The sequence below is a fragment of the Coturnix japonica genome, chromosome 1, assembly GCF_054131305.1.
Source record: "Coturnix japonica strain WE chromosome 1, WE-NBRP24, whole genome shotgun sequence".
Lineage (NCBI taxonomy): Eukaryota > Metazoa > Chordata > Aves > Galliformes > Phasianidae > Coturnix > Coturnix japonica.
The window spans coordinates 1,828,569-1,843,871 of NC_140663.1; the positions used below are offsets into that span (position 1 = coordinate 1,828,569).

Here is a 15,303-nt window from a genome sequence, read left to right on the forward strand (position 1 = left end):
GTGGTTTGGGCTTCTTTTGGAAATACCCAGACCAAAGCCTAAGCCCAGACTTGACTGCCTGCTCAGTTTGGCCTTTTGTTTATTTTTCTTGTAATATAATTAGACTCTTGCAGCTTAGAAGACTGTGTATATCTATGGCACTGCAGTATTTGTCTTCCCAACTGCTCTGATCTCCAGCTGTCCAGACATGGATAATAAAAAGACATGCATAAAACCCTTTCTCCTTGGTGCATTCTCTGAGGGGTTATGCAAACCCTGCTCTATTCTGCAAGCTAAACATCCAATCCTCCCTGCCTCTGCCCTCTGCTGTTATTTCATAATTAAGCCAAATCAGAAATTTTAATCCTGAGAGACTCAAGTACTGATTGGGACCCTGGGATGAAGGATGCAGGACAGTGTGAGCAGATGAGTGAACAGGGAGAGTATTCAGGGAGATACCTAGACCTCCTAGGATCACTCAGCCTGCAGAGTAAAGATGGTAAGCTCCCTGCTTCCTTCCACAGTCTGTATTTGTGCTTGCTTGGTGGCTCTTCCTACTGCAGGTGAACATCTAATCCCATGAAGTTCTGTTTTTTAAGTGTCCTTGACTGCTTCAAAGGGTGCAACCTCATCCACCCTTCTTGGAGTTTTCCCTTGGAGCCCCTCCAGTTTCCAAACCAAATTTGCTGTCATTCCCCGCGGGAACGTTTCCCTCCTTCCTCTGTAAGTCACAGACACTTCTCAAACTCAGTCACAGTTCCCATTTACTTGGTCCTTGAAGATTTCACATCTGGAGTGCATCTCCTCTTATGTTGTGTTGACCACTTATTTTAAAGGGGCATCTCCTGTTGCTGTTACAACTCAGGTCTGGGGCTCTGTATAATCCTTGGGCTGACAGCTCATGTTGCAGAAGAGGGGCTTTTGTGTGCCTCTTCAGTCTTGGGGTTATAGAAATGTAGAATTATTAAGGTTGGCAAAGATCATCCAGTCCAATAACCCACTAAAATATGTCCCTCGGTGCCACATCTGCCCTTTTCTTGAACACCACCAGGGATGGTGACTCCACCACCTCCCTGGGCAGCCTGTTCCAATGCCTCACGACTCCTGCTGGGAATAAATGTTTCCTAATATCCAGCATAGGTAATAGCAGTTCCCATTTCCCTGTCCTGCAGCTGTGCTGACTCAGTAGGTCTAAGAGGAGTAAAATATAGTAAAATACGGGAGTAAAATAGATATCTTTTCTGTGCTTCAAAAGAATAATTTCTTCCTACATCTGTCTAGTGCCCGATGAAAGCGGTATCTGTTAGAAATATGGATCATAACTCAGAAGTGACAGGCGCCGGTGTTCAGGGTCACCACGTGATGATTCTGAACACAGGACTCAAACAGGGACAGCTTCCCTCTTCTGCTGCTCTCCCAAGGATGGCCTCTTTTTGAAAGGGGAATGCCTATGCAGGGAGTGCTCATCCCATTGCCTCTCTATCTATCATAATAAAGGTTATTAAAAGCCGACGTGACCGGCCCGTGTATCCCTGCAGAGTGAATCCTCACTAACTCACAGGACAGTCTTGCCAACTCTGTGGTACGATCTTGATTTTATTAAATATTTGCTTGACCAGAAAGGCAAAGCAGAACAGAGTAAACATGCCTAAAGTAAATGCAAAATGACCTTTGTCCGTCCTCCAACCAGCGCCTGTGGCTGATGTGGTAGGGAGGGCAGAGGGAGGGAATGGGGATCATGCAGCTGCTTTGATATTCTGGCTGCTGTGAGAAGTCTGAAAGATTTGGGGTGGCATAAAAGTGGTGGATGCTCTGGAAGCCCAGACATACCCTTTCTGCTATCAGATCTAATCAGTTTACAGGTCAAAAGAAGACTTTTTTTTTTCCTCTTTTTTGTTATTCCTTGTAGTAAATTTTGCTGTTCATCTGGCACAGAAAAAGCTGTGAATCCCAGCCCAGTGTCACTGCCACATATTCCTCCCCGCTGGGATCTGCAAGCAGCACTTTTTCCCTTGCCTCCTCCTTGCACAGTGCTGGCTGTCGTCACCTTTACTCAGCAAATTACACCCCTCATTCCAGCAAAGGCACTTTGTAAGAAGTGATGGGATGGTGGTCTGCAGAAGTGCATTCGAATCACAAGGATATTTGAAGCTGGGATTGGAGTTGTTTCACTTTTAATAAGGAAAAAAGAACGTTGTGAAATTCTGATCTGGATGTTAAAGAAGGAGAGGGGTAAGATCAGTGTGCCTTGGCCTGGCCTCCTGTAATAAGTGCTGTGCAATCAGCAAAAAGCTTGTCTGACAAGACACAGGGCAATGGGAATCCATCTTAAGTGTGCCTCAAGTTGTGCCAGGGGAGGTTCAAGTTGGATATTAGGAAAAAAAGTATTCACAGAGAGTAGTGAATTGGCACAGGCTGCCCAGGGAATTGAAGGAGTCACCATCCTTGGAGGTGTTTAGAGAAGGGGTAGATGTGGCACTGAGGGACATGGTTAGTGGGCATGGCGGGGATGAGTTGATAGTTTAATCTGGAGATTTCAGAGGTCTTTTCCAACTTTAGTGATTCTAAGATTCTGTGAAAGCTTCTCTTGGTATAGAATGACTCCTGAAAAGTAAGAGGAACAAGGAGCAGATAGATGCTTCGAATGGGAGTATGTATGTATGTAGCCTACCAGTACCGAAAGGGAGCCTAAAAACAGGAGGGAAGCCAACTCCTTGAAAGGGTAGGTAATGACAGGACAAGGGAAAATGGTTTTAAGTTGAGGGAGGGAATTCTTTACTAGAAGAGTGGTGAGGTGCTGGAACAGCTGCTCAGAGAGGTTGTGGATGCACCATCCCTGGAAGTGTTCAGGGCCAGGTTGGATGGGACCCTGGGCAGCCTGGTCTCGTATTAAATGTGGACTTTGGTGGCCCTGCCTGTGGCAGGGGGGTTGGAGCTTCATGATCCTTGAGGTCCCCTCCAACCCAAGCCATTCTATGGTTCTGTGATTCTATGAGGGAAACAAACTGGTGCTCAGTTTGCTTTGTGCGTGGCAGTGTGCCCCTTGATGCACACCAAGTTTGGCACACCATAACTCCTGCATCTGTACCTCAAGCTGGACTGGCACAAGGCAGCTTTGATTTGGAAGCCACAGAGAGCTTGTTCAAACAGTCCTGCTCTGGACCAGCCTCTCCCTGAAAGGATGTTAATGTCACACCAGAGCTGGTTTCTTCCTGGCAAACTTGAAGAGTCACAAGGCAGCTTAGCAGCCATCTGGACTTGTCCCTGCAGGCAAGTCCCTGACCTTCTCTAGGCTTCATTCCCTCATCTGGAAGAGCAGGATAATAATCCTTCTCCTGGCCTGCCTTAACAAATACACAGTTGGGTCAAAATTGGCAGTGCAAACAGTAATAATGCTTGATGTTTCTGCACTATTCTGGCTTGCAGTGAGTTTTTGTGCTGCACCATGGGGCACGTGTGTGTGCAGAAGAGGTTAAAAGGGCAGTGATTTATTATTCTGCTATGTGATTTCTGCTCTTTCTACCAGCATCTTCTCTTTCAGGAGGGCTCCCTTTGTGCTGGTTTTAAGTAGAGAGCTCTGAGGCGAGAAAAGAAGGATTAGCAATTAAATATGCTCTGATGATGGCATGGTTGTGAAGGAGGGAGGAGGAAGAAATACTCAATAGTAACATACTTTTGTTTTCTTTTCTTTTTGCTTGTAGGACAAAATCTGCCAGGGAATTGGTGTTTTGAAGACACTTACAGCTTCCAGTCCTTGTTCCCTTGGGAATACAAACCTTTCTAAATATGTCACCAGCCATGTGGAAGTGGACTTGCCTGGTTTCTCACCTCCTGTTATCTGCTACAGTGTCACCTCTTGGGAGGCAGCAGCCTCCCCACCCAAAGAGGCCCTTCATCACCTTCACTGGAGACCAAATGGAGGGGAACTTCAATCACTTAGTGGTTGATGAAAGGACTGGGCATATTTACCTGGGAGCTGTCAACAGGATCTATAAACTCTCCAGTGACCTGAAGGTCCTGGTGACCCACCAGACCGGTCCTGATGATGATAATCCCAAGTGTTATCCTCCCAGGATAGTCCAAACCTGCAACGAACCCTTGACACCCACTAACAACATCAACAAAATGCTCCTTATAGACTACAAGGAGAATCGATTGATAGCCTGTGGGAGTCTTTACCAGGGCATCTGTAAGCTTTTGAGGCTGGATGACCTCTTCAAGCTGGGAGAACCCTTCCACAAGAAGGAGCATTACCTCTCCGGCGTGAATGAGAGTGGCTCTGTTTTTGGAGTCATTGTTTCTTACAGCAACATGGATGACAAGTTGTTCATTGCCACTGCTGTGGATGGCAAACCTGAGTATTTCCCCACTATTTCCAGCAGAAAGCTTACCAAGAACTCTGAGGCAGATGGGATGTTTGCATATGTTTTCCATGATGAGTTTGTGGCGTCTATGATCAAAATCCCCTCAGACACCTTCACTATCATCCCTGATTTTGATATCTACTACATCTACGGCTTCAGCAGCGGTAACTTTGTTTATTTCCTAACTTTGCAGCCTGAGATGATCTCACCACCTGGTTCCACCACGAAAGAACAAGTTTATACCTCTAAGTTGGTCCGGTTGTGCAAAGAGGACACAGCTTTTAACTCCTATGTTGAGGTGCCCATTGGATGTGAGAAGAATGGGGTGGAGTACCGGTTGCTCCAGGCAGCCTACTTGTCCAAGGCTGGAGCCATTTTAGCAAGGTCTTTGGGTGTTGGCCCTGAGGATGATATCCTCTTCACAGTCTTCTCCAAGGGGCAGAAAAGGAAGATGAAATCCTTGGATGAGTCTGCTCTTTGCATCTTTGTCCTGAAAGAAATCAACGATCGCATCAAGGACAGGCTGCAGTCCTGCTACAGGGGAGAGGGGACATTAGATCTGGCCTGGCTCAAAGTCAAAGACATTCCCTGTAGCAGTGCGGTAAGTTTAGCCTTTAAGCACCTACATTTAACCTCCTCACATCCCTGCAGAGCTTAAAGTGTGCCTCAGTGGCTGCAGTAGGGAGTGAGGAACTCAACCTGCCTTATCTCAGTCTTCGCTTTTCCTCTGGCTCATAACACCATTTAATCTAACCAGCCCACACCTCAGTTTACACATGGTCAAGTTGAGGAAGGTATCACTTTCTGATCTTCCCAGGAATGTTATGTTTGTTGATGGAATAAGCCAAGAGGCCTTGAAAGAAGGAATAATTGTCCCGCTGTTGTTATTTCATAGTGAAATTCATTAGGGGTGAAATCACACTCTCTCCTGCAGTATTGGCTCAGTCCTAAAACAAAATAAGACTTAGATAACCTCAACTGTTTATGAGTATTTCTGTGTCTGATGGTGGAATTTTATCTCCCTAGGCTGGAGTTGGGGCAGGAATTTTTCCAGAAGCTTTGTGAAGCCAGTACTTCATTTATTCTAGGGCTGAGTAGCGCTGATCATTAACCATCAAAGTCCCTTGTCTTCCTCCTTCTAGCCAGCTCTGCACTGTCTGTGCGCTGAAAAATTAAGGCCTGGCTTCAGATCAGGGATTAAATTCTTCAACATTTAAGGGTAGGACAGAGGAAGAGGTTGGTCTACCTGACCTAGAAATGGTCTTAAGAAATTCTCTTAGTTTATTCCACCAGTTCACTACAGTGTCATTGCAGAAATCTGCCTCAGCCCTGCCAATATGTGGCTGGCTTTGATACCATGCACAGAAATCAGCATTATAGTCGGCACTGCACCCCGGCTGCTGTAATAGCTCCCCCTCTGGGCTTTGATTTCCATCCTTAATTAGTTCTTTCAAGTAAGAGGCAAGCTCAAGTCTGAGCAAAGGGAATATGGAGAAGCACCAGAGCGTCTTCCTGCCCCATAATCTCATGGCAGAGTCAGGGCTCAGGATATGGGATTGCTCATGCTTTCCTTTGTACTCAAGCATCCTTTGCTGGGGGATCCCTGCTGTTGTTCCTTTGCAGGACAAGGACACACTAGAGGAATGCGAATGGAAGTATCATTGCAAGGAGACTGATCCTGCCTTACCCTGTCCTACTTTCCCTTTGCACAAGCACAGCATTATTGTGTGACCTTGCACTGCTTTCACAGTCCTACACTGAAGTTGAGGAAAGGAACAAACCCTTTGGTTTGGTGGGATCCCTTCTGCCTAGACCTCTGCCAGCAGCAAACCCTCTATGGGCTCACAGGGAGAAAGGCTGTGCCTGAATCTGGCTTTGATTTTATTTATTTATTTATTTATTTATTTTGTTTAGCCTCAAGGCCTCCGCACATTCAAAAAGCTGCCTTTAGATTTAAGCTGGAGTTTCCCACTGGAGTTACTTTCCCAGGCTGTTAAGCCCCTCCATGTATTTGCAAATCTGCTCCGCTTGTGCTCCATACTAATGCTTGCAGCACAGGTCCTCTCAAACCAACAGTTTTGAAACCCCTCAATCACCTGCCTTCTGTGGCTTTAGAAAGGGGGAAAAAGGGCCAACATTATCCCTTGGGATAAGTCTGGGATATATTAGAGCAAATTTGGAGGGACAGGACTGCAGAGACTGGGGAGAGGACAACAAATTGTGGTCTGTGTGGCACAGCAGGGAAAACTCTAAGAGCATCTTTGTGACTGTGAATCAGAGATGCTAATGCTTCCCATCTGGAAAAAGAGCCCGGAGATCCTTGAAGAGAAAATAAGAGTCTGAAAAGTGTAACTAAGTGGGCTGTGCTCTCCTTTAATGAGTCTACTTAGAGCTGCTGGCAAGCCCTGCCTGAGATCAGCTGTGTTGCCCGAGGGAAGAGGTATTAGTGACTTGGCTGCTGTAAGGGCTGCAGAGTCCAGCTGCTAAGCTTGGAAAATATTTGATGGTCGGTGAAGTATTTTGGAGCCTGGACATATGTCCGTGAGGGCCTCATCTCTGTTGCTGATGGATGTCCTGCTTGCCAGCAGTCCACCAGCACTGCTACTCTGTCTTTTCACAAGTGGATTGGAGCAGCTATAAAACCAATTATAAAGCTTTTCCTATGTTTTTTTTCTTTTTTTCTTTTAAATACTATTGTTTTTAAATTTGGATATCAAATGGGTCGTTGTTAGTGCAGGATAGAAGCCTAACCTGCCCATGATCAAGGCTGCGCTTGAAGTTCAGATCTGCTGCCCTGCATCCAGCAGCCAAAATCCTGCGTGTATATAGATACAGCTGGTATGTTACTCATTGAGCAGATGGGTAAAGAGAAGCTGTGGGAAACTCCCACTGAATAACGCAGAGAAACACTGTTAGGAGATACACTCCAGCCCTTCCTTGACATATTTTCTTTTGGACCTTGGAGTTGGGCTCACCACACTGTCCATTCACCTTGGTCAAGTCTGGTCTGGGAAAGACCAGAGATGAATGGACAATCCTTGATGTACATTCCTCTCCTATTTTATGGCTGTCCTCCTCTTAATCTTCAGCATAAATCCGGAAAAAAAAAGAGCTGGGTTTTTATGTCTGGGCAGTTGATTCGCAAATCAGCGATGTTCACCCAGGTGATGAATAGTTGCAGGTAATATCTCTGGTTCTCCTCTCTGTACCTTGCAAATGCAGGATAATAACTTACATTTAAACAGTACTCTTGACCCCAGATGCTTAGAAATTCATATAATCAGAGAAAAATGAGACTGTGAAAAAAAAAAAAGAACCTTACGAGGTCATCTGATTTGCCCTCCTGCCTTACTTACAACATTTCTGACAGATGTTTGTCTCACCTGTTCTTAACCTCCAGTAAAGGAAGCTCCCCTTCTCTCCCTACGTGATCTATCTCTGCTGCTAGGAAGCTTTCCCTCACTTCTAATCTCATTTCCTAATACTGGAGCCATTATGGTGTACATGGACCTAGAGAACACCTTTGTCTCCTTTGAGTATCCACAAGGAATGACGCATGCCACCAAAATGCCACCACTTTTGTGGCACATCAGTCTAAGTTCAGGAAGTTCCTGAAGAAAGATTGGTGGGGAATTGGAACGGGATGCCCAGGGAGATGATGGAGTCACAAACTCTGGAGGTGTTCAAGAAGAGGGTAAATGTGGCAGTGAGTTTATGGTGATGATAGACATGGGTTGATGGTCGGACTAGTGGTCTTTCCAATCTTAATGGTTCCATGATTCTGTGGAGCAGAGAGAGGCCATATAGATGTGCAGAGTATTAGCAGAAGGAAGGGCTGCTCTAGAATGGAAAGGTTGTTCGTTTTCTTAAGCAGAAAATAATCTCCATGTTGGATAAAGAAGACGGTGATTTAAATACGCATCATGCTGTATCAACATGCTGAATGAGAGGAGGATAGAGGTGAGAATGGGTCATTTCAGCACTGCTTTTGATCATTGGCAGATTTGCTGTATTTCGGTATTATGAAATAAGATTACCAGTGGGCATGTTTTGAAGCCCAGTGGAAACTGCATTACTGGGATGCGCAGAAGTTGAGCCTTAGGGAACAAGCAGATGAACTGCCATGTGGGACATGCAAGGATGGATGAAGAAGAGGAGGATATTGGACACTGCCCTTAGAGAACTGTGTGCCAGCCCGCTGGGGTGATGTGAAAAGAACAGGGATCCTTGGTGGAGCCTTGGCTTGCAATAAATCCTCATAGAATGGCTTAGGTTGGAGAGGACCTTGAAAATCACCTAGTTACTACCCACCTGCCAGCAACACACTCATACAGAGTGCATTGTTAGCGTGCAGTCCTAGGTGTTAGCTTATGAGCTGGTTGCAACCCTGATCCCAGCCTGATCTGCCTTACAGCATCACCTGCTGCTTTGCAGCCTAACAATCTGCATTCCCTGAAATGAAAAGGTGTCACTCCCACCACCGTCGCTTTTACCGGATACACAGTGCAAATATCTGTCTGAGATAATCAGAGTGTCTGTCCCCAACTATCGCCTGGCTTCTGCCTTTTGCCAGTATTTTCTTTTCCTTTTGGCAGGAAATGGAGTTTGACTGTTCAAATTACTGCATTCAATCTCTTCCTGTTTTTCATGGCAACGTTGTCTGATGGGGGAGAAATGTTTTTTTGAAGCTGACCAGCCAACGAAAGGTTTTGTGTAAAGACTTGGGCAATATTTATCCAGTGCTTTGTTAACAGAAGGCAAGCAAGGTGGGGCATTTGGAACTGGAGTCATTGCCTGACAAGTAATTAAGCTACAAAAGCTTCTGCTTCTGATAACCAAGCCACATCTAAGTCACTGATTCCCCCATATGTCCCTGTAGTCACCATTGCTTTGCTCCCCATTTGTCCTCTGTCTCCTCCATACATATATGTTCCTCATTATGACTTTGCTTTCCTACTCCCTCCTGATTTACCTATAAACCCTTGCTCATCCTAGGTGCTTCATGTCTACTAAGCTTACCCACGAGGTTCATATAGACATATAAAGAGATTGTAGAGTGCATACTGCTGATTAATCTCAACACTGTGCTTCATGTATGGCTGTCAGATGTATCTGCACTGGCTCTTGGGTGCCCAGGAGATTTGTGTTGTCAGAATGAGCACCTCACTCCAGGATGAATGCTGCTTGGCCCTTTATACTGATCAATATACCCAGGCTATCCACTGTTCCATACCATCAGATTAGAATAGGCCTTTTCTAGCTTGGTGTAAAACAATTTGACTCCTGGTGAGACAACCACTGATGATGAGGTGGCCATAATTTTCCTATCAAAAAACTTCCAATATTTGTGTCCAAACAGTTTCATTATTTCCATCTACAACAACACTAAGACGGAGAGAAGCTTTACTTCTATTTTACAGGAGTTAAGGCTCAGTAAAACATGACCTGCAGCTTGATTGCAGCTCAGGAGCTCCTGGATCCCTGTGTTGCACCCAATATTCTCAACTGTTGCAAGAAAATGGAATAAATCTTTACTACAGTAATTAGAAAATGGGTTGCTGAAAAGAAAGAAAAAAGAACAAAAAAGGCTGTTTTAAGGAAAAGTATCACTTTATCAATCCAAAAAAACTTGAAATTGGCATTCCAATAATAGGGAAAGGTTGGGGTGAAAGGTAGTGTCAACTCTTGCTTAGTTGGAGGGGAGAGGAGCACGTGGATGGCGGACCATGTGGTGCTGATGCCTTGACATTTTGAGAGCATGCTGGTTTCTCCCAGCGGGACTGCCCAGTACATGAGCCTGCCACTTTCCCTGGGGAATGACTCACAGTCACAGGAACAAGCTATCGGTTTCATGAGGCCTCATCATATCACTGCTTGCCAGCAGGACTATCCTGAGTAAATCTGTGTGAGGTCAGTGCTGCTCATGCTCATACAATAGGGTTTTTTGTTCATCTCTACTGGATATACCATGCAGAAAAGCTTTGCAGACACACTTTTAGACCAAATTACATAGACTTAAGTTTCTCATCTAAAGAGCTCATGATCAGCTGTAGACTACTTCTTGGTCAACATTCAATGGTGCTTTCTGCTTCTTTCTCTGGAGATGTAAGAGAGAGCAAGAACACCCCAAAAAAAGTCAGTGAGCAGCCTGTGTAGAAACAGTAGTCTCAGAAATACAGAATTTCCTCTCTGGCAATGCTCACTGCATACTCTGATATGGAGCAAACAAGCCTTTTACTGTGTGCTCTGTGTTTGTATAATTAGCCACATCAGTTTGTGTTGGATTGTAGTATATGTGTGAAGCGTGTTGTTGGAGGGACTCACTGAACCCAACAATTTTGGTAATAGATAACCAACAATCTCTGCCAATGGAGGGAGCTGGAGGGGATGAAGGGGTTAGTGGGCATGCAACATGGACAAGAATTAAGTTGCTGGCTTGGGATTTCTGCAGCTGAGCTCTGTCATTTGAAAATCTCCCCCATGGACCTTCTCTTTCCTCATTCCCCCATCCGTTTCCAGGGTCTGATTGTTGCCTCCTCTACAAAGCAATGCTCTGGGAGTGAAAGACTCATCATTGGAGAAAAATGTCATATTGTGACGCTATATGAAGCAGCTCAGGCAAAAGCAGAGCAAGGAGTTCCTTCCAGTGATGTGGCTGCTACTTCTCATGAATACTGATATAGTGGTGGAAGTGACCAGAGATGGCTGAGGCCATGCTCTTCAGGCTAATAGAGAGCAACTGAATTCAAACCTCTACTCTCCAAGACCAAGGAAGGTCCTGGCCCCTCTGTAGCTGGAATTAGGAGTCTTCCCATCTCTTCCACTGTGATGTGATCAAGTAGGTTCATTAGATGATTAGCACTAGTTCTTGTTTAGTACGCATGGTGTTTAAGGCCTGGGTGTAGTTGTTGCCATCATCCTGCCATGTGGACATCCTCCAAAGCCACCATCAGATAGGTGTGCATATGCCTAACCTAGATATAGATGGTCCTGTGCATTGCAGGGTGTTGGACTGGATGACCTTTAAAGGCCCCTTCCTACTCAAACAGTTCCATGATTCTATGATATTAAAATCTGATCAAAACTCATTTGCAGAGCCTTTGTAAGCATTGCATGGGATCACCTTCAATTTTTGTTGGTTGCAGCCTTTCCTCACAACTTTGGAGGTTCTGGGGGAGAGAGAAACAAAAAGTCTTCAGAATCTGCATTAACAGAAGCTTGCACTTAAGGGCTGTAAACGAGATCCTAACAGCAAGCAGAGGATGATTATGTTTGAGGTGATAAGTATGTTCCTCAGTACAACTAAGATCATCCAGTCCAGATGGATCACCATCACCATCATGCCCCCTAAAGGATATCTCCAGATCAGGAATAATGCAGGCTGTAATTAATTGCCCTCCTTCCAAAATGCTCATTATTTGTGCTGTAATGATGAGTGAAACCTCTGAAAACAAAACAGAAAAAAACCCCAAACCAAACAACAACATCCTGCATGGAACCATTTCTTTGCTTCCCACGCACTAGAGGAAACCCTATGCCTTTAAGTGGCCGGGTGCCAGCCCCGTGCACGCTGTGCTGTTCTCTCTTGGATCCTCGCGTCTGCTTGACCCTGCTCACACAAAATGTTCATTGAAGACGGAGCAGGGCCCAAGGCTGCTGACTCGCTGTTGTGTCTGAGATATTTCAGGCACTGCTCCCTCCCCCACTATCATCCCAGCCCTGGACTCTGTCTGCACAGCTCAGCATCACTCAGCATCTCTCAGCATCATCTCTTGCTCCTTCTGGACTCCACACAGATGCTATTACAGGAGAGCGAGGTGCTGGCTTCCACGTTGCTGCTTCATGCTCCTCGCCACATGGACGATTACATTTATTTCTGGGAAGTGATCTTTGCTGCTTTCCCTGCCAGCGACCCAGGCTGTTTTTCTCTGCGGTTGAGCCCTGTGGTCACATGTGGCTCAGCCTTGCATTTTCAGAGCGCTCCAGATGATCTCTTTGCCTTCTCTTCCACGCCGGGTGATCACAGCCCTGACCTCGGATTGCCTCGCCAGGAGATTGCCTTCCAGGCCGAGGGGAATGCTTACACAACATTAAAAGGAAAAGAAGAAGAAAAAGAAGCTGCATGCAAAACCCAGAAAAATCCTGAACGAGCCAGAAGCAAAGTGATTTTGGTTCCCTGCATGACACCAGTGCTATTTAAAGCACCTCCAGACTGGGGGCAGCTGGGGTTTGTACAATACCCGTTCTGTTGAGGAGGGGGTCGTGGCTTGCTGGATTCAGCATTGCTTTCGGGACAAATCCTGCACAGACCCTTTCTTCCTTGCCTGATGCAAGTGGAGTTGTTTGGGTGAACAAACAGTGCAGGGTCTGTCTTCATACTTAGGGAATCAGTGAAGAAGCCTCTGGGAACAGCCTGATGTACATGTCTGTCTTGATTTTCTATTCCAGCACATACATAACATAAGGCATTATTTTTGTTGCTGAAATAAGCATGTTTCCCTTTTTACCCGAATTGTAATGTATCCCCAGTATATCAGTCAGTATTAATACAGATGCTGTGCTTTTCCACCGTTATGATGTGAGGATGGGGGATGTAGGTTGGCTGTTAGAAGAAGTTTCTTCTCAGAAACAGTGGTTGGGCATTGGCACAGGCTGCCCAGGGAGGTGGTGGAGTCACTGGCCCTGAAGGTGTTCAAGAAAAGGGCAGATGTGGCACTAAAGGACATGGTTAGTGGGTATGGTGGTGATGGGTTGATGGTTGGAGTAAATGATCTTAGTGGTTTTTTTCCAACCTTAATGATTTTTTTATTCTATATGCCCAGAGTCAGGCTGGAGCTGGGGATATGGGTGTCATGTACTCATCTATGTGTGAACCATCCTCTTCAGAACTACTCCTTTGCACAGATCAAGAAGTGGATGAGCATCACTTCCCTATGCTTGCTGAAATACTGACCTTTGTTGTATCTCCCTCCTGTAGGGAGCAAATGCTCTCACACTGACCCTTCCTGAGAGCACACTGTGAATTATGTGAGTGTGTGTGAGATGCTGCATTATAGAATCATAAAGGTTGGAAAAGACCACTTAGATCATCCAGTCCAGCCATCAACCCATCACCACCATGCCTTTCAAACCATACCCCTTGGTGGGGAAACCTTGTCTTGAACACTTATAGTGATGGTGCCTCCACCATCACCCTGGGTAGCCTGCTTAATAATTAAAGTAGTTACAGAAGTGCCTGAAACACAGGAAAGGTGGGACACACAAGTATATGTGCATCAAAGTGGTAATGCGTGGGCAAACAGAAGGACTTTGGTTTCCTCCATGCATTACCAGAGCTGGCTGCTGATAGAACATGTGGGTGACATTAGATCAGTAGGAACAACATCGCATTTTCCCTGTTTCAATGTCATTACCCCATCGTTGTCACTGTTCCAAAATATAATAGGATTTGTTCAGCTGATTTATTCTGTAAACAAGCGATATTAGCCAGGCCCGTATTCAGAGAGTGGGAGAAGCAGAGCATGCTGAAGGGAATAATAAAAACGTGCTGCTCCTAATGAGGGAATGACCCAGCACTTATCAGTGGGTCGGGGCTATTGGTCGGGATCCGGCGCCAAGAAACAAAGGGCTGTAATTGTCACGGCATCCCTGCTTCAGAGGGCCATCCACTGCACAGCCCCGCTTTCAGATGCAAAGAGAGTTGGAAGCAAAAGGCTTGAGTGAATTATATAGAGGCTGACACAAGCGCTCTGCATTCCTCAAGCACTGAGATCTGCACAGATAGAGGCAGCAAGCGGGAGATTTTGGTTTGCAGAACTCCAGTGCTGTATTTTGTTGTTTAAAGTGACAGCCGGGCTCCCTTGCGTTCATTTTCCATCAGATGATAGAACCAGACACAACTCAGTTCTCCCTGATGCAGATGAGCAGCCCTCAGCTCTTGATTATTTGGTGAGCAAGCCAAGGTCACGCATAGAATCACAGATTCATTAGGGTTGGAAATAAAACATTAAGATCATCCAGTCCAACCATCAACCCATCCCCACCATCCCCACTAACCACGTCCCTCAGTGCCACCTCTGCTCTTTTCTTGACCACCTTGACTCCATCACCTCCCTGGGCAGCCTGTGCCAATGCCTCACCAGTCTTTCCTTAGTATCCAACCTCAGCCTCCCCTGACACAACTCTTATATCCAACTGAGCAGTTTCCCCATGCTGAAGACCAACAACAAATGGAAGTTGTTCATCACAACGCTTAGCTTACCTTTGTGGGACCGTGGTGAGGATTAATTAATGCTTTTAAGCAGCTCTGGGATCTCTGGGAGGTGTCGCCTGCATGCAAAGCAGCATTGTTGTTTCATTTATATAGTGCTGCTGGTGCACGTGGCACTTTGCAGCCCAAATGATAATTCTGACTGTGGAACAAAATAATAATTATAGTAATTAAGGGAATGTCTGGTGGTGCCGACATGAGGGAGGCAGCTGGACTCTATCCGGCAAGGTGCTGGTGTGCATCAGTGGAATAGGAATAAGGAGAGCCTGGCAGATGCCAGAAATGCTCCATCTGAGCTCAGATTTAACCATTCTGTTGCCAGCAAGTATTGGGGGATAATGGGTTGAGCATGTGAAAGAGGGGACAAGTCATCAAGTGTTCCTACACCTTTCAGAGTTGAATGTGACAGTGAGGATGCTTACAGTGGAAACCTTACCGGGGTCCTGCAGGGTGGATGTTGTGTCCTGGTAAAGGTGAATGCGAGAGATGAATTTGAGGAATGTCTCTTTGTTAGGTATCTCAATTAAATAGAGACACCTGGGAGAAACACAAGTTATGGCAAGGATGCTCAGGGTTACAGAGGAATATGAAGAATAGAGCTCCACTCTCTTCTTACGCCTATCTATCAATACTGCTGTTGATGGAATTTGTGATGTAACAGCCTTTAGCTGATCATGGAAATCCAATGTC

The 15,303-nt window shown here is 45.7% G+C and overlaps 1 protein-coding gene across 3 annotated transcripts in view; it reads left to right on the forward strand.

The window, feature by feature from the left end:
• Positions 1-15,303, forward strand: part of LOC107313179 (plexin-A4) — a 403,220-nt gene that overhangs the window by 21,880 nt on the left and 366,037 nt on the right. For all 3 annotated transcript variants that reach the window (XM_032449091.2, XM_015861239.3, XM_032449104.2), the window contains exon 2: positions 3,681-4,944. In XM_032449091.2, coding sequence (XP_032304982.2) covers positions 3,766-4,944 — 1,179 coding nt within the window. In that variant the 5' untranslated portion in view covers positions 3,681-3,765. The remainder of the gene's footprint in view (positions 1-3,680; positions 4,945-15,303) is intronic.